At 44.6% G+C, this 19,653-nt stretch overlaps 1 protein-coding gene across 1 annotated transcript in view; it reads left to right on the top strand.

Moving 5' to 3' along the window:
- The first annotated feature begins 296 nt into the window (after window positions 1-296).
- The window catches only part of SLC16A14 (solute carrier family 16 member 14), a 35,501-nt gene continuing 16,144 nt past the window's right edge, over window positions 297-19,653 (top strand). The window contains exons 1-2 of the mRNA XM_025405548.1: window positions 297-742; window positions 10,299-10,571. Coding sequence (XP_025261333.1) covers window positions 10,313-10,571 — 259 coding nt within the window. The 5' untranslated portion in view covers window positions 297-742; window positions 10,299-10,312. The remainder of the gene's footprint in view (window positions 743-10,298; window positions 10,572-19,653) is intronic.

Genomic DNA, 19,653 nt, shown 5'->3' with positions numbered 1-19,653 from the left:
CTGGTCACGGTGGCTCAGCTTGTGATCCCAGCACTTTGGAAGGCCAAGGTCAGAGGATCCCTTGAGTCCAAGTGTTGGAGACCAGCCTGGCAATGTAGTGAAACTCATATCTCTAAAGGAGAGAGAGTAAGGGACTTTGAGTCCTCTTTGGCCAAAAATATTGCAGTAAGGGTCTGTTTCATCCCTTCTCTAGCATCTCAGAGAAATGGAGGCTACTGCTAGTCTCACTTGCATCCTGGATTAGGTTTCAGGACCTTTCCTCCAGTGATAAATGTGCAGCGCCTTAGTGGAACCTCAGCCAAAGCTATAAACTTCAACCGGCCACAAGAGTGTGCATGTGAGGTGACTACATTTTTTTTTCCCTGCCAAACCAGAATTAGCCGGTATAGGAATGAACGAGCATGAAGATTTGAAATTGCTCCGATTGGAAGGAAGCCCAGGTTAGGTTTGGGCACCTCCAAACGCACCCTTTTTAAAGCCACCTGGACTGCGGCGTCGAGCTTTCGGCTCCACCAAACGCTCATCTGGCCTGGCAGCGAGCGGCGGAAGACCCCGGGAGCCCGGCACAGAGCGCACCGAGCCCGGCGGAGAGCAGAGCTGTAGGCACCCGCATCTCCAGGATGATAGGCAACATTGCAACAAATCTCTATACCCAGCAGCTCAGGGGGCTCCAAGCAGAGCAGCAAGTTCGAGGATCCGGGCGTGGAACCGAGTGAAGCCGCAGCCCAGCGGGCCTCGGGCGGTGAGTATCCGAGGCCGCGCGCGCCGCGGGCCTGGGGAATGGAGCGGCGCTGGGGGCATCGGAGCCTGGTTTCGGATGGCCGCTGCACCCCAGGAACCCCCGGGAAGGGCTGGCCCCAGCCCAAGGCAGGCTCCGGAAAGGCTGCCCGGGCGGTGGAGGGCGAGGCTGTGCCGGGGCGGGTGGTAGTACAAAGGCCGCCGCGGGGGCTCGGGAACTGCGGGCGGGCAGAGTAACCGGCGGTTCAGGGCAGACCGCCAGGCGGACCCTGGGGACGCGCGCCTTGCTGCTCAAGCCGGCCGGGACCCCGCAAGCGTCATCCGGGGCACCCCCGTCTGGCTGGAGAGGCGCTCTCTGCCCGGAGCCCAGCCTCGCTGCCCGTCTGCTCTCCAGGCCGGTTTGGGACTCGAACTGGACAGTGATGAGGCGCAGAGCGGAGGACCCCAGGTTGCGCCTAGAGACATCGGGGGTTGCGGATGCCTCTCTGCACAGGCTGTGGTGCTGCAGCCTGCCCGGCTTCCCCGCGGGGCTGCTGGCTTCCGAACGCGCCGAGGGATGCGGGGTGCCCGAAGCGGGGACGTGATCTCGGGGTGCCGAGGGGGAGCACCAAGCGCGGGTGGGGGAGGGAGCTCGGAGGGTGGGGCGCGGAGGCCGTACCCCGCGGGCACGATCCCACGCCCAGGGCGCGCAGAGGCTGGGCCCCCTTAGCGCTTCTGATCGAGGCTCCTCAAGAGAGGCTGAAATGGGGTGAGGGACCGGGGACGGCCATTTCGGGGCTAAACGCTGCCAAGGCCATGACGATGTTTTAGGAGCTCAACTCTGCTTTCCAATTAAGCCGTGTTTTGCCTGAGGAAAAGTTGATTCGGGCTCATTAACAAGGATGACTGAGGGCCATTATTGGGGATTAGAGAGATTCTCCTTTGCCTTGTCTGGCTTCTTTGTTTGCGTGTGCGTGCGTGTGCGGCTGTGTCTGTGTGTGTGTGTGTGAGAGAGAGAGAGACGAGAGAAAGAGGAAAGGGGAGAGAGGGAGTGTTGGGGGTGGGAGGAGGTAAAACAGGCTTGGGATCCTGCAGGCCTGATTTCCGATTTGGTTTCCACCGCCTGCTAGTTTAACCCCTCTAAGCTTCATTGCTCCCATTTGATGGCTCAGATTCTTCATCTGTAAAATGGGGACATTCATGCCAATGGGACTGGATCGCGTTGGAGAAGCCACCAAGCACAGTCCGTGACCCAGAAGCATGTATGTGTTGAGTCCTCCTTATTCTGTGTGATTTTTTTGGTTCTGTTTTTCTCCTGGGCTGTCTCTGCACCAGCTCAGCTCCCCAGCCTTCTCTTCAGCCTGCTGGCTGCAAGTGCGCCCTCTAAAGGCCCCAAATGCCCTGTACACACCAGGTGGAGAGCGCGGAAGTGCCCGCGGAGCCGAATTAAGGGTGAACCCCGCACTCCCCTGCATGGGATGCAGAGCCGCTACCACCACGCTCTGCATAACTTTGGGGGAGACGGTAATTTTAATTTTAGCTTGGTGCCTCCCGCTTTCCTTATGTGTAATGAGCTCACCACATGCAATGTAATAACAATAGCCAAATTGAAAATGAATGACTTGGCCCGGCGGGGTGGCTCACGCCTGTAATCCCAGCACTTTGGGAGGCGGAGGCGGGTGGATCATCCGAGGTCAGGAGTTCGAGACCAGCCTGGCTAACATGGCGAAACCCCTTCTCTGCTAAAGATACAAAAATTAGCCAGGTGCGGTGGCACACACCTGTAGTCCCAGCTACTCGGGAGGCTGAGACAGGAGAATCGCTTGAACTCGGGAAGCAGAGATTGCAGTGAGCCAAGATCTCACCAGTGCACTCCAGCCTGGGCGACAAAGCCATACTCCGTCAAAAAGAAAAGAAAAAAAAAAAAGACTTGCTTGTAAAACTTTCTACACAGCTGTAGAAAATTTAATTTTGTTCCAATATCTGATACACCCTAGAAGGATCTGTTATTTTCATTTCTGCCTATTATCACGTAAATATGTAGCTGACCCAATTTCATAGCCTACATATGTTACCCCCCATTTACAATTTCTTTTTCATCGTCTATGAACTCATTTGGGGAGAATGGAAGGCTGACTATTGCTCCCGTAATCTTCCCATTTTCTTATTTCACCCTCTTCAGAACGAGGCCCTAGTATTTTTTGCCAAGCTTCCAATAGCAAGCTTGCTTAGAGTGGGTTACTGTTTACTTTTTTTTTTTTTTATTGGGGCAGAGTCTCCTTCTGTCATCCAGGCTAGAGTGCAGTGGCGACATCTCAGCTCACTGCAACCTCCATCTCCCAGGTTCAAGCAATTCTCCTGCCTCAGCCTCCCGAATAGTTGGGACTATAGGTGCACACCACCACACCGGCTAATTTTTGTATTTTTAATAGATAAGGGGTTTCACCATGTTGGCCAGGCTGGTCTCAGACTCCTGATCTCAAGTGATGCAACCCCCTCAGCCTCCCAAAGTGCTGTGATTACAGGCGTGAGCCAGCATGTTCTGTCACATTTTACATATTAATCCTTAGTAGAAGCCCCACATTCACTGCGTCAGTGTGCCACATGCATATTGTCCTTCTACATGTATGTCAGGATATAGAAAATGTAAGGGAGCTCGAAGGCCCTACGGTGGACAAGGATATGGAGCCTGGGGGTACAGATACACCCTCTAAGTTCTCCCTCTCGCCAGGTGTGGAGTAGGATTATAATATTAAAGTTATTCTTATATCTTATATAAATACATATATAATTATATATGCATATAATTATATGAATGCTAAAAGCAATCTTGGAGTTGAAGGGATAAACATTTGTTTTTCTGTTTTGTTTTCATTAACTAGTTAGAAAAGAAGTTAACCATGAATAGTCAAAACAGTAATTACTTTTGGAGAGATTTCAGTGTGAAACACAAAGGACTCCATTGCTTAGCAGATCTATAGGGGCCTCTTGAGGATCCAAAAGAACTTTTTGGGCCAGGCATGCTGGCTCACGCCTGTAATCCCAGCACTTTGAGAGGCCAAGGCAGGTGGATCACTTGAGGTTAGGAGTTCAAGACCAGCCTGACAAACATGGTGAAATTCCATCTCTACAAAAATACAAAAATTATCTGGCATGGTGGTGTGCATCTGTAGTCCCAGCTACTCAGGCATCTGAGGCAGGAGAATTGCTTAAACCTGGAAGGTAGAGGTTGCAATGAGCCGAGATCGTGCCACTGCACTCCAGCCTGGGCAACAGAGTGAGACTTCGTCTCAAAAAAATAAAAGAACTTTTTGCCCCACCCCTGCCTGCCGCCACTGCTCTGCATTTGACACTACATTCTACATGCACCCTTGTGCCTCTTGAATAAAATTTGTCCATTAAATGCTATTCAGTGTCACTTATTTATGAACAAACTGGAAATATCAAGAGCAGTTTGATGGCACCTACATCTCTTCACCCATAAATAATTCAGTAAGAATATAAAGTTCTTAACATTGATTTAGAAAAGTGCTTAATATTTCAACCCATGGGCTGAAAAACTATAACTTTTGTATTTTTGTTGTTGTTATTCGTTAGTTTTGAGATGGAGTTTCGCTCTTGTTGCCCAGGCTGGAGTGCAATGGCGCGATCTTGGCTCACTGCAACCTCTGCCTCCTGGGTGCAAGTGATTCTCCTGCCTCAGCCTCCCGAGTAGCTGGGATTAAAGGCATGCGCCACCACACCCGGCTAATTTTGTATTTTTAGTAGAGACAGGGTTTCTCCATGTTGGTTAGGTTGGTCTCACACTCCCAACCTCAGGTGATCTGCCTACCTCGGCCTCCCAAAGTGCTGGGATTACAGGCATGAGCCATGGCGCCCGGCCTAAAAAACTCTAACTTTTAAATTTGTATCACTTCAAAGCCTTTCTTGTTGTAAATGAACTTCAGGAAAACGCCATGTGTTGTTGTTTCATCATATTAAACACAGCTGAGCATTGTCCCATGGTTAGCAAAATGATACTTCTATGAGCCGTTCACACCTTGTGTCAAGCTGCCTGGTTCCCCTTTTTCTGGCTCCTCAGGATTCTGCACACAACAGAGGCAGAGGGAAGACAACCACCAGCCATCCCTTCTGAACCCTCTTTGGGCTCATCCACTGGCCCTTTGACAGTGCAACTCTGCCCTGCGCTGTGAGCTTTGGAGAGCAAGGGCTGCCCCATCCCTTTCTAGCCCCAAGCAGGCTCAGACACCGGGAGGGTGACAGACACACACACACAGACACACAGACACACACACACAAGCCCGAAACCCAAGACAGACTGGAAGACTTCCCAATAGAGGTCATCTTGTTTTGTTTTCTCTTTTGCAAGTCAGCCACTAATTTACCTGAAGGTAAGAGGCTGATCCAGACAATATTTAAAAGATATGCCGGGCGCGGTGGCTCAAGCCTGTAATCCCAGCACTTTGGGAGGCTGAGACGGGTGGATCACGAGGTCAGGAGATCGAGACCATCCTGGCTAACACGGTGAAACCCCGTCTCTACTAAAAATACAAAAAACTAGCCGGGCGAGGTGGCGGGCGCCTGTAGTCCCAGCTACTCGGGAGGCTGAGGCAGGAGAATGGCGTGAACCCGGGAGGCGGAGCTTGCAGTGAGCTGAGATCCGGCCACTGCACTCCAGTCTGGGCGACAGAGCGAGACTCCATCTCAAAAAAAAAAAAAAAACATTAAAAAAAAAAGATTTTTTTAAAATATAGTTTTTTTTTTTTTTAAAAAAAGGAAATATGTATTTATTAAGGAATTTTTTTTTTTTGAGACAGGGTCTCACTTTGTCTCCCAGGCTGTAATGCAGTGGCATGATCACGACTCATTGCAGCCTCAACTTCCCAAGCTCAAGCAATTCTCCCACCTCTGCCTCCAGATAGCTGGAACCACAAGCATGCCTCACCACATGCGCCTGGCTAATTTTTTTTTACGGAGACAAGGTCTCACTGTTGTCCAGGCTGGTCTTAAACTCCTGAGCTCAACTAATCCTCCTGCCTCAGCCTCCCAGATTGCTGGGATTACAGGCATGAGCCACCACACCTGGCATATTGAGGAAATTTCTCACCACTAAGATATGTAGAAAGAAGGGGGAAATTCCTGATAAGACCATCGTTCAAAGAATAATCTCCATCAACATTTTTCTTTGTTTTTCTTTCTTTGTTTTGCTCCAGTCTTTTTTCCTATGGATACATGTCTTGGTAGAAATAACAAAGAGATGATTACATATGTCAAAAATAAAGCTGTCTAGGGCTCTTTGAAAATGTAGAGGGTCACGCTAAAGTGTGAACTTTATTATAGATGACAGACCTACATTGTCTAGCTATGCTACAATCGATTGATTTAACAAATATTCTGATGTTGGAATAGTAAAGATGTTTTCAGGGTCTTTTTTCACTGTTTCAGGGTTTCACTATTAAAAATTAGCTGAATCTTGAAGGATGAGCAGAAGAGGGTGAGGAGGCCGGAAGGAGAGAGGAGGGGAAGGAGAGAAAATCACACACAATAGCTGGGAGAAGGTGCTGAAGGGACTCCATCCTAATGATAACTCGAAGGGATGAAGAAATTGGCGTTTGCTTTGTTTTGTTTTGTTTTGAGACGGAGTTACGCTCTTTAACCCAGGCTGGAGTGCAGCGACGTGATCTCGCCTCACTACTGCAACCTTCGCTCCCACAGCTTCAAGCAATTCTCCTACCTCAGCCTCCCGAGTGGCTGGGATTTTAGGCGCCTGCCACCATGCCCAACTAATTTTTCTCTTTTCAGTAGAGACGGGGTTTCACCATGTTGGCCAGGCTGGTCTCGAACTCCTGACCCCAGGTGATCCACCCACCTCAGCCTCCTAAAGTGCTGGGATTACAGGCGTGAGCCAGTGCACCCGGCCTGGAAATTGGCTTCTGAGATAAACATTTTATCACTCCCAGCAATCTGGATAATGGCAGGTAGCGAGATGTGTGAAGGAGGAAGGACCCAGGCCAAGAGCAGCACTGCACATAGGGGCTGTAGTGGCTGAGGACTGGACAGCTGTTGAGGGATGGAATAACTTAAAAGGTAAAAATAATAATGAGAACAAGGTGTGACAGAAAGAAAGAAGATGAACCCCAGACAGATCCACTAAGTTGCTCTTCCACTGGTACCCTTGGTTCCCCTACACTCATTTTTCCCCAATAAACCTTTAGCCAGAACCAATGCTCTAGTCCAGGGGTCAGCAAACTTTTCCTCTAAGGGGTCAGAGTATTTTAGGGTTTTGGGGAAACATAGCCTTTAAAAAGGTAAAGTAATCGAGCACTTTGGGATTGCAAAGCAGGAGGATTGCTTGAGACTAGGCTGGGCAACATGGTGAAAGTCCATTTCTACAGAAAAGTTTTAAATTAGCCAGTTGTGGTGGTGTGTGCCGGTAGTACCTGCTACTCGGGAGGCTGAGGCAGAAGGATCACTGGAGCCTGCTAGTTCAAGGCTGCAGTGCGCTAAGATTACACCACTGCACTCCAACCTGGGTGACAGAACAAGACCCTGTCTCAAAAAAAAAAAAAAAAAAAAAAAAAAGGTAAAAACAAACAAAAACTTCTTAACTCAGGTGCGGATAGAAATAGGCTGTAGGCACTGTGCAATTTGCCACAATCTGCTCCTCTCTCCTACCCGTCCACATCAGAACACTCCTGAGAAGGGCCCTACAATTCGAGACTTCTTAGTGACTTTGACACCCAGAATGGATCGTTTTTTACATCACCCTCTGCCATGGCAACAAAATGATTTTCAGTAATAATCATGTAATGGTCAGTAATACTCATTATGTTATTTTTCTTCTGTTTAAAAGAAGAATATATTTCAATTTTAAAGATATTGAGCCGGGTGCAGTGTTTCACGCCTGTAATCCCAGCACTTTGAAAGCCGAGGCAGGAGGATCACTTGAGGTCAGGAGTTCAAGACCAGCCTGGCCATCATGGCGAAACCCTGTCTCTAATAAAAATACAAAAATTAGCCAGGTGTCGGTGGCACATGCCTACAGTCCCAGCTACTCAGGAGGCTGAAGCACGAGAATTGCTTGAACCCAGGATGCAGAGGTTGCAGTGAGTCAAGATTATGCCACTGCCCTCCAGCCTGGGTGACAGAGCAACACTCTGTCTCAAAAAAAAAAAAAAGGTATTGTTCAAATTGAGAAAACGTTTCAAGTATTAATTTAAAATGTAACTTTCCAAACCAAGGTTTTGTACCTCACAGTCTTCACTGTTTCACTATTTTAAATTGTAAATTAGAATCTCCAAGTGAGTACATAGAGTGACAGAAGTGAAGTGACTCGAGATCTGGTTCTTTTTCTGGACAATAATTGTGCTGGCACAGTTTACCTAGAGTGTTCTGAGAAAGGCGGGAACACGTAACGCCACAGGGGTTGTGGGTGTGGATTTTGCCAAGTGGGTATCGTTTTACCAACAATTCTGAACTCTTAGGAGCTTCCTCTCCCAACTAATGTGTGTAGCTGGCGCTACACACGTGCCAGGGTCAACTGTAAAACCAGGAGTTCTTGAAATAACTTCCGTGTAGAATACAATGTTTACAAAAGGATGAGAAATGAAAACTGACTAATTTGAAGCATACACATACATAATTAAAACTCAACATAATTGGAACTTAGACCAGCTAAACATTTTTTTCAGTGTAATTGTCTAGAATTGCTGGCATGTAGTGATGATTTAGAAAGCAGACCAACTTTTAGCTGTTGGTTGTTTTTAAGTCCTCCAGCTTATTGCAAGCTCCGGGGCAGAGTGCTCCCTGGCTCTGTCCTTGGTGCTCCATGGCCATAGCTGGGTAGTGGGACCCTGCAGGGCTCAACCTGACCTTTGAAACTGCCCAGCAATCATTTCCACTCATTGTAGGCAACAGTCTCTTCCATTATTTTGAGCATTAAGGCTCCTACACAACCTCCGCCCTCCTCATTCTCAGCCTATAACCTAACTTCCTGCTTCACCAAAGAAATTAAACCATCAGATGTGACTTTCCATCCCACTACTTACCATCATAGGTCCATCCACCCGCTCCTTCCTCCAGACTCAGAGGATGGGTCTCTCTTCCTAATCAAGACCAATCTGTTTCGCCATCTCCAGGATTAGTCATTATCATCATCATATCATCATATCTCTGTCTCTCCACCTGCAACTCCTGCTCCTTATCCTGTCTTTGTACACACACTTAATTCTCATCCAAAAAAAAAAAAAACTATGAAAAATGAAACGGGCCAGGCACAGTGGCTCACACCTGTAATACCAGCATTTTGGGAGGCTGAGGCAGGAGGATCGCTTGAAGCCAGGAGTTCAAGACCAGCCTGGGCAACATAGTGACATCCTGTCTCTACATACATACATACATACATACATATATACATAAGAAAATTAGTCAGGCATGGTGGCATGTACCTGTAGTCCCAGTTATTCAGGAGGCTGAAGTGGGAGATCCCTTGAGTCTAGGAGTTCAAGACCACAGTGAGCTATGATCACACCACTGCACTCCGGCCTGGGTGACAGAGCGAGACCCTGTCTCAAACAAACAAAAGAGGAGCTAGCATCCTCTAGCTCCATCTAGCCTCCCTCCTCTCATTCAAACATCTTGAGAGAGAGATCTATGCGAAGTACCCATCTCATTATGTCTCCTCCTGATGTAAATTCAGCCAATGGCTGTTCGTTATGTACAAGATAAACTACAAGCCCCTTATTTGACTCACAAGAGCCCTGCATGATCTACCCCCTGCCTACCTGGTAACCTCACCTGGTGACCTGTATGTCACCATAGTATCTATTCAAACTCCTTTAGTCTGATACCCTATTTTTGAAGTAATTTTCTAGTAACGAATTAAGTGCCCCATGTAAATACTAGGAATGGGGATGCGTGGAGGGGGGTAAAGTATGTGTCTTGCATAATGAGACATAAGTACCACCATTATTAGAAAGCTATGTCTTTCATTGTAATCAATTGGCATTATCAGTCTCTCCTGAGTTGGGTTAGCATGAGCCAGACCCCCTGAGGCTAATCCACTCTGGATGCAAATTAACAAATTAACATTTGCACCCACAAAAACTGAGAACCAGATCCTCTTCTAGGGGCCCCACCAAGGTGAAGCTACCCTGAAAGGCTGCCAGAAGCCAGATGTTCCTTCTCTGACATCTTTCTTGTCACCTGTCAGTATCCATCTCTGTAAGGGAGACAGGGTATGGGGTTTGGAGTCAGGACTAACTGGGGTCAAATCCTAGTTTCCCAACTGACCACACTAAATACAGGCCTTAGAAAATCACCTTACTTCTCTGAGTCTATTCCCAAGATTGTAATACCTATATATGTGATGGCTGTAAGATGAAATGGGTTTCATAAAAGCATCTGATCCTGGGAAACAGTAAGGAGCATCTTCAAATCTGTATGGTGACAAAGATGAACCTGAAGATCAGATGTGATACTGGAGCCACTTTGACCATGATGGGGAGGTAGAGCTGTACAGAGAAGATGAAGGTATTTTTCATTTAGATGTTCCATGAAATTATTTGTTATATGTATTTCAGAAAAATCTTGGAAAATGTATACCAGTCATGAAGATATTGGGTATGATTTTGAAGATGACCCCAAAGACAAAAAGACACTTAAGCCCCACCCAAACATTGATGGCGGATGGGCTTGGATGATGGTGCTCTCCTCTTTCTTTGTGCACATCCTCATCATGGGCTCCCAGATGGCCCTGGGTGTCCTCAATGTGGAATGGCTGGAAGAATTCCACCAGAGCCGTGGCCTGACCGCGTGGGTCAGCTCCCTCAGCATGGGCATCACCTTGATAGTGGGTATGTTCACGTGTGACCTGTTGTAAAACTGAATCATTATCAAATGACAATTTCCCACTGTAAGTAATGTTTTATATTGTTGTAACATTTGATATTGGATGTGACTAGCTACTATTTTTTAATTGTGATAAAATATGCATCACATAAAATTTACCATTTTAGGCCAGGCACGGTGGCTCACACCTGTAATCCCAGCACTTTGGGAGGCCAAGTCGGGTGGATCAATTGAGGTCAGATGTTCGAGATCAGCCTGGCCAACATGGTAAAACCCTGTCTCTACTAAAAATACAAAAATTAGCCAGGTGTGGTGGTGTGTGCCTGTAATCCCAGCTACTCAGGAGGCTAAAGCAAGAGAATTGGTTGAACCTGGGAGGTGGAGGTTGCAGTGAGCCGAGGTTGTACCATTGCACACCCGCCTGGGAGACAAAGCGAGACTCCCTTTCAAAAAGAAATAATTTTACCATTGTAAAATTATTGAATCCCATTAAGTACACTCATATTGTTGCACAACCATCACCACCATCCATCTTCAGAACTTCTTTTCATCTTCCCAAACGGAAACTGTATTTAATAAACACAAATTCCCCATTCCCATCTCCCCTCACCCCTGGCCACCACCACTGTACTTTCTGTCTCTATGAATTTGACTATTCTAGGTACCTTATGTAAGTGAAATCATACAATATTTATCCTCTTGCCTCTTGTGTGATATAACAATTTAAATACTTTAAACATTTGGATTATTTTAAAAATTCATCATTTTGGCTGGTCCAGTGGTAGTGGATTATCAGAACTTATTAACATTAGTGTCACTAAAGTTGGTAAACAAACCCTGACTGCTAAATTTAACTGGCTTAAAAAAAAAAAAGAAAAAAGAAAACTTTCATTTAAAAAAACTTTATTTAGCCCCAAAGTCTGTTTGCCTAACCATTATAATTCATTATCTACCATTATAAATATCTGCTTATTTAACATTTATGAATATTTGTAAAGATAAAAATGTTAGATAAAACACTATAAAAGTCCAGTAACAATCTCATTTCAGAGTTCTGATTTTTTTTTTTTTTTTTTGGACAGAGTCTCGCTTTGTCACCCAGGCTGGAGCAGAGTGGCACAATCTGGGCTCACTACAACCTCTGCCATCCAGGTTCAAGCAATTCTCCTGCCTCGGCCTCCCTAGTAGCTGGGACTACAGACACCACCACACCTAGTTAATTTTTTGTATTTTTAGTAAAGACAAGGTTTCACCATGTTGGCCAGGCTGGTCTTTAAACTCCTGACCGCAAGTGATCGCCTGCCTTGGCCTCCCAAATTGCCGAGATTACAGGTGTGAGCCACCGTGCCCAGCCCGAATTCTGATGTTTTCAATTTGAGATATTATTGATCACTCATTATTGAAAAATCTTCTAAACTGTCTCTAGAAAGCTTACTGATATATAGCTAACAGAAAGTAATAACAATATATTCTTGTATTTTCTTTTTTTCTTTTGAAATGAGGTTTCTCCATGTGGCCCAGGCTGGTCTCGAAATCCTGGCCTTAACAGATCTGCCCACCTTGGCCTCCCAAAATCCTGGAATTACCGGCCTGAGCCACTGTGTCTGACTGCATTTTCTTTTTTTAAAAAAATTGTTTAACATGGGAGCATAGATTCAAGTTTTCCTGAATATATACTACCTATTGTTGTACTTTCTAGTGAAACCTAACCACACAGCAATCTATGAAGTCAAGTCTTATATAGCTGGAGATACTAAACCTGGGAAGTTATTATAAATATAATGCTATGATGGCTAATGTGTTTCAGTTTGAAAATGAAATAACTCTTACTGTCAATTAATATTTAATAAGCATCTATTATATACTAGGGGCTTTCCCTTACATTATCTCATTTAATTTTATTTCCTTCCCTTAACAATGCTCTGAGGTAACCACCACTCTGACGTTTTTCAGTTGTTTCACTTGAAGGTGAAAGCCATATATTTATATCTAATTGTTTGAATTTAAAATATTTATAATATATTTTATCCTGGAAACATAAATGGCCTCTAATCTGTTTTTGGTTTTGTGCGAGTATGTGTATGCCAGGCCAATGTGTGTCTGATTGGAATCTGTGCTTTTCAATGATTTCCAATTAGTAATTAATTTCTTGAATCCAATTCAGAGACTTGTTGATCTTGGCTGGCATTCAACTTATTTTTGTTGTTGTTGTTTTTTACTTTTTTTAGAAACAGGGTGTCACTCTGTTGCCCAGGGTGGAGTGCAGTAGCACAATCAAAACTCACTGCAGCCTTGAACACCTGGGCTCAAGCAATCCTCTCACCTCAGCTGCCTCAGTACTAAAACTACAGGCATATGCTAACATGCCCTGCTAATTTTTAAAACTTTTTTGTAGAGATGGGGCCTTGCTATATTGCCCAGGTTGATCTCAAACTCCTGCTTTAAGAGATCCTCCTGCCTCAGCCTCTCAAAGTGCTGGGATTACAGGTGTGAGCAATGTTTTGTTTTTGTTTTTTTTTTTTTGTTTTTTTGAGACAGAGTCTTGCTCTGTCGCCCAGGCTGGAGTGCAGTGGCACAATCTCAGCTCACTGTAACCTCCGCCTCCTGGGTTCACGCCATTCTCCTGCCTCAGCCTCCCAAGTAGCTGGGACTATAGGCGCTTACCACTATGCCCGGCTAATTTTTTGTATTATTTAGTAAAGACGGGGTTTCACTGTGTAAGCCAGGACGGTCTCGATCTCCTGACCTCGTAATCCACCTGCCTCGGCCTCCCAAAGTGCTGGGATTACAGGTGTGAGCCACCGCACCCAGCCAAGCAATGTTATTTTTGATAATACAAACAATATTAAGGCCAGGCGTGGTGGTTCATGTCTATAATTCCAGCACTTTGGGAGGCTGAGGCGGGCGGATCACCTGAAGTCAGGAATTTGAGACCAGCCTGGCCAACATGGTGAAACCTCGCCTCTACTAAAAATACAAAAAATTAGCCGGGCATGGTGGCAAATGCCTGTAGTCCCAGCTACTGGGGAGGCTGAGGTAGGAGAATTGCTTGAACCCAGGAGGTAGACATTGCAGTGAGCCAAGATGGTGCCACTGCACTCCAGCCTGGGCAACAGAGTGAGACTCTGTCTCAAAAACAAAAACAAACAAACAAAAAAACAACCAATATTAGTTATAATGGTAGTCCTAATGATAGACAACAAGGACAAAGTGTTATTTCTCAAGTTATGTGGCATAAATCATTTTTGTCTGTAACATTATTGAACTGACTTCTTCAAATCTGCATTTGTTTTGTTAAACTAGGACTATTTGTCATAGGAAACATGCAGGTAGGTTTATTTCAGCGTCGGGCATGTTCAAGTTTTATGTCAGTTGTAATTCTACTTTCTTAGTAAAGGAAAACTGTGTTTCTATAACACTTAAAATCCAGCTTTCTCTCCTTTTTAAAAATATATTTGTAAGGGGTAAAACAAAACACATGTAGATTTAATCTTGGAAGTGTACGCACACAGTAATGTCAAAAAAAAGACTCAGAAGAAGGCCAGGATATGAAATGTCCCAATATTTTCCAAACCATCCACTAAGTTGGTCTTAGATATTATGTTTCATAAGTCCTATGGAAATAAGCAACAGAAACCAGTCCTGAAATGATCGGATATGGTTTTAAAGATGATTCCCAAAATAAGAATCCCTAACTCATGGTGAAATGTGATGGTCACACTTAATTTAATTGAGAGGTAACTGTGTGTTCAGAATTTTGTGTGAGAGTCCTCGAATTCCAGACTGTGGAATTTCAGATTTTAGACTAATCTTTCTACAGGGAAAGCTGCCTGCCAGATAAACATTTTTTGCTCTGAGTCTCAGAAATCATAACACAGCAGGCCTCATAGTTACATAAATGAAAGGTCTTTTATTCTATCTATTTACCTAAAATTACTGTTCATTATCCCAAGCCTCCTGGTACAGGGTGGCTGCAGATTTGTTGAGCAACCTCAGGGAAGTTTTTCAAGCCAGAAACCAACAGTAACAGCTCTCCTTTATTGAGCACTTACTGCATGCCAAATGCATGTTAATGTACACGATCTCATTTGATCCTACAACACTGGAGGACAGACCATTGTCTGTATGTTACAGAAGAAGAATATGCAACACTCAGAGACATTAAGTAACTTACTGAAGGTTGAACAGCCAGTAAGTGTAGGGCTGGCTTTAAACCTGGTCCATGGGACTCCAAAATTGTGTCTACCATGACACTGCCTGCCATTACATCAAATGAGAACTGAAAACATACTTGAAATGAATAATACAAATGGTTTTTATGTTCTAATCATTGTAAGCACAATTGGGCTACCTCTTAAATTTAAAAAGGTCCTTGGTTTTTTGTTTTTTCTTTTTTTCTGAGAAGGAGTCTCGCTCTGTCATCCAGGCTGGAGTGCAGTGACACTATTTCAACTCACTTCAATCTCTGCCTCCCAGGTTCACACATTCTCCCGCATCAGCCTCCCGAATAGCTGGGACTATAGGCGCCCGACACCACACCCAGCTAATTTTTTGTATTTTTAGTAGAGACGGGGTTTCACCGTGTTAGCCAGGATGGTCTCGATCTCCTGACCTTGTGATCTGCCCGCCTCGGCCTCCCAAAGTTCTGGGATTACAGGCATTAGCCACTGGGCCCAGCCAAAAAATCCATGATTTATATGACAGCAGTTAAAAGTCCTCTCTCTTGGGCAGTGGTTTGCATATGGCAAATTCAATAAATATGCATCGTTTCCTTCTTTTTTTTTTTTTTTTTTTTTTGAGATGGAGTCTCACTGTGTCACCCAGGCTGGAGTGCAGTGGTAAGATCTCGGCTCACTGCAATCTCCACCTTCCGGGTTTACACCATTCTCCTGCCTCAGCCTCCTGAGTAGCTGGGACTATAGGCGCCCACCACCATGCCCAGCTAATCTTTTGTATTTTTAGTAGAGACGGGGTTTCACCTTGTTAGCCAGGATGGTCTCGATCTCCTGACCTCGTGATCTCCCCTCCTTGGCCTCCCAAAGTTCTGGAATTACAGGCATGAGCCACTGGGCCTAGCCAAAAAATCCATGATTTACATGACAGTAGTTGAAAGTCCTCTGTCTTGGGCAGTGGTTTGCATATGGCAAATGTAATAAATATACCTTGTTTCCTCCTTTTTTTTTTTGAGACAGAGTCTCGCTCTGTCACCCAGGCTGGAGTGCAGTGACAAGATCTCGGCTCACTGCAACCTCTGCCTCCTGGGTTCAAGTGATTCTCCTGCCTTAGCCCAATGAGTAGCATGGATTTGCCACTGTCCTGCAGAAGGTCCCAACTTTTAATAAAATGTAACCACCTCATTTGTATTGTAAACCAAAAAATATCTGAGACTGGTCTCAATCAACCTGGAAGTTTATTTTGCCCGAAAGAAATAAACACAGGATCACAGAAACAGTCTGTTACCTGTGCCTCTCTCCAAAGATGATTTTGAGGACGTCAATATTTAAAGGGGAAAAGTGGCCTGGAGGGGAAAGGGAGGCTACAGTAATCCACGTGTTGCAAGAGAAAAGGTGCAGGTCAGGGAATCATCAATTTCGTATTCATCTCACACTCAGTAAATCGGCACTTTGACATAAAATAAGGTGAACATAGAGCAGCTACCTGTGGAGCTGTATAACCCTTTCTCTGTGGCTATCTGCTTAGGAATAAAAGGAAAAGCAGTTGCTTGCATGAGTCAGCTTTCAGCTTAATTTTTTTCTTTTGGCAGAGTGAATTGGGGTGCCAAGTTTGTATTTTCCTTTGACAGTATCTATAGCAGCCTTTGTGATAACTGCTCTCTGAATAATTCTTGGTGGATGCCTTATCGTTGGGGGAATCCACAGGCTACACAAGATAGATTACTTGCTAAATCACTTTAGAGCAGTGATTGTCAATCTTGATTGCACATCAGATCCACCTGGGGAGCTTTACGCTCCCCACCCCGTGCTCAGGCTGCACCTGGGATGGGCTCCAAGTATCAGGATTTATTTTAAGCTCCTAAGCGACACCACTGTTCAGCTAAAGCAGACAGTCATTGATTTAGAGGCTCCTAACTCTTTACTATGATGAGGGGTTACCCTAAGAGACCTGGAGTTCAAAGAACTACCTACTTCCATCCCCCAGCACTGCCAAGGCTCACCTGTGATTGCTCCTCTCTTCACTGGTGCTTTTTCTCCCCTATCAGCTGCCAGGATGGGTCAATAAAATATAACTTCCTGAGGGTGTTCCCCACAGCAATGGGACACTTTTTGTTTGAGATGAAGTCTCACTCCGTCATCCAGGCTGGAGTGTAGTGGAGCAATCTCAGCTTACTGCAACCTCTGCTGCCCAGGTTCAAGCGATTCTCCTGCCTCAGCCTCCCCAGTAGCTGGGATTACAGGCACCCGCCACTGCACCTGGCTAATTTTTGTAGTTCCAGGCTGGTCTTGAACTCCTGACCTCGTGATCCACCCGCCTTGGCCTCCCAAAGTGCTGAGATGACAGGTGTGAACCACCACACCCGGCTGGGACACTTTATTACAGTGGGAAAGGGTCCAAGATTCAGATTCCTTCTGAAAATGAAAAAGATAATCTGGATAATCTCATCCCAAAACACTGAATTACTCTATAAAAGTGTGAGTCGTGGTCAAAGGATTGTATCTCAATTGTATGATTTCCCCTTCTCCTTAGATTGTGTGGGAACTTCTTTTATTTTCTTGAAATGGTGGTTTGATTTTGGCAATGCTAGTGGACCATCAGTAAACAGTGTGCAGAAAATGAAACTGAGCCGGCGCAGTGGCTCATGCCTGTAATCCCAGCACATTTGGAGGCTAAGGCAGGTGGATCACCTGAGGTCAGGAGTTCGAGACCAGCCTGGCCAATATGGGGAAACCCCGTCTCTATTAAAAATACAAAATTAGCCGGGGTGGTGGCGCATGCCTGTAATCCCAGCTACTCGGGAGGCTGGGGCAGGAGAATCACTTGAACCCGGGAGGTGGAGGTTGCGGTGAGCCGAGATCACGCCATTGCACTCCAGCCTGGGCAAAAAGAGCGAAACTCCGTCTCAAAAAAAAAAAAAAAAAAAATATATATATATATATATATGTACATACACAAAAAATTAGCTGGGCATGGTGGCGAGCACCTGTAATCCCAGCTACTCAGGGGGATGAGGTAGGAGAATCACTTGAACCCAGCAGGCAGAGGTTACAGTAAGCCAAAATGGCGCCATTGCATTCCAGCCTGGGCAACAAGAGTGAAACTCCATCTCAAAAAAGAAAGAAAGAAAGAAAAGAAAGGAAGAAAGAGAAAGAGAGAGAGAGAGAAAAGAAAGAAGGAAAAAGAAAGGAAGGAAAGAAAGGAAGGAAGGAAAGGAGGGAGGGAGGAAGGAAGGAAGGGAGGGAACTGAGAGTCAAAGAGCTTGGTTTTTTTGTTTTTTTTTTTAAATGTACATATATTTTGTAACCATGGAGAAGTCACAGCATTTCTGGGTCTCGCTTTGCTCATCTGCAAAACACAAATGACTGAAGCCCCAGCATGCGAGAGTTGATTGAGTTGATAACAGTGTCTGGCTGTTTAGTTAATGTTTTTAGCAGTAAAATAGTTATACTTTATTTAATTTATAAAATTCCTCCAGATATGAATATTTGCACTGAGTTTGGAATTTTCTCCTTTTTTTTTTCTTTTTTCTCAAGCGCCTTTTTAATGTAATGTTTCATAAAGCACCTCAGAAAAATTTGCTTCTGGGCCCTTTCTGTGAAGTGGAAAACATGATTGTGCTACTGAACTGTGATCTGCTGACCTTTCAAAGGGCTATAAACAGCAAACTGACAAGTCATGCATTTTTCTGTTTTTTACCCACTCATCCAAGCTAGGCGTAGTCAAGTAACCATGGGTTTAAAAAAACAAAAATAAAAATGTGTGAAGAAATCAAATAAGTATGTCTAACTTATGGTATGTGAATTTCATTTAACCCCAGTCATTCCATCAGATTTTTAATCAATGCATTTATTTTATATATTATTTCTATAATGTGCATATTTAATAACATTTATATAAAGTATGTTTAATATATTAAGTCTAGGCCGGGCGCGGTGGCTCACGCCTGTAATCCCAGCACTTTGGAAGGCCGAGACAGGCAGATCATGAGGTCAGGAGATCGAGATCATCCTGGCTAACACGGTGAAACCCCTTCTCTACTAAAAATACAAAAAAAAAAAATTAGCCGGGCGAGGTGGTGGGCGCCTGTAGTCCCAGCTACACGGGAGGCTGAGGCAGGAGAATGGCATAAACCCGGGGAGCGGAGCTTGCAGTGAGCTGAGATCGCGCCACTGCACTCCAGCCTGGGCAACAGAGTGAGACTCCGTCTCAAAAAAATATATATATATAAAAAAATATATATATATATATAAATATATATATATATAAAAATATATATATATATAAAAATATATATATATATATAAAGTCTATTCTAAGAAGTTGATTTACTGAATTATTTCCTGTAATGCAGCAGAGTTAATTATATTAATAAGTCTTTACCTTCATAGTTTTTAGGATTAGGCACCCACAAAACCACTAGACAAAATAAACTCATTAGCAGACTCTATCTAAATATACACATGAATATAGTTAGAACTTTAAAGGAAACTTTATTTTAGTTTAAGCCAAAAGGGAAGCTCTTTAAACAAGTTTTTAACATGGTTCTTCTGCATATAAGGTTTCATAACTTTGTAAAGTAATGATCAACAATAAGATGATGATTAAAATATGCCATCTTACTGAATATTGAGTACTAGCTCATATAAATCTGGATTCCTATTTGAACTAGGAATCATTGATCACAGGATAAGCATTCAGCTCCAGTGACATCAGAAATTACCACAAAATCAGGAGAACAAAGAAGGTTGACAATTAAGAACTAGAAAGTCAGCCAGGTGCCGTGGCTCAAGCCTGTAATCCCAGCACTTTGGGAAGCCAAGGCAGACAGATCGCTTGAGCCTAGAAATTCTAGACCAGCCTGAACAACACGGAGAAACCCTATCTCTATAAAAAATACAAAAGTAGCAGGAC

The sequence above is a fragment of the Theropithecus gelada genome, chromosome 12 (assembly GCF_003255815.1).
Source record: "Theropithecus gelada isolate Dixy chromosome 12, Tgel_1.0, whole genome shotgun sequence".
Classification (NCBI taxonomy): Eukaryota; Metazoa; Chordata; class Mammalia; order Primates; family Cercopithecidae; genus Theropithecus; species Theropithecus gelada.
The sequence above is the reverse complement of the archived record's forward strand: the minus strand, read 5'-3'. Positions and strand labels throughout refer to the sequence as shown.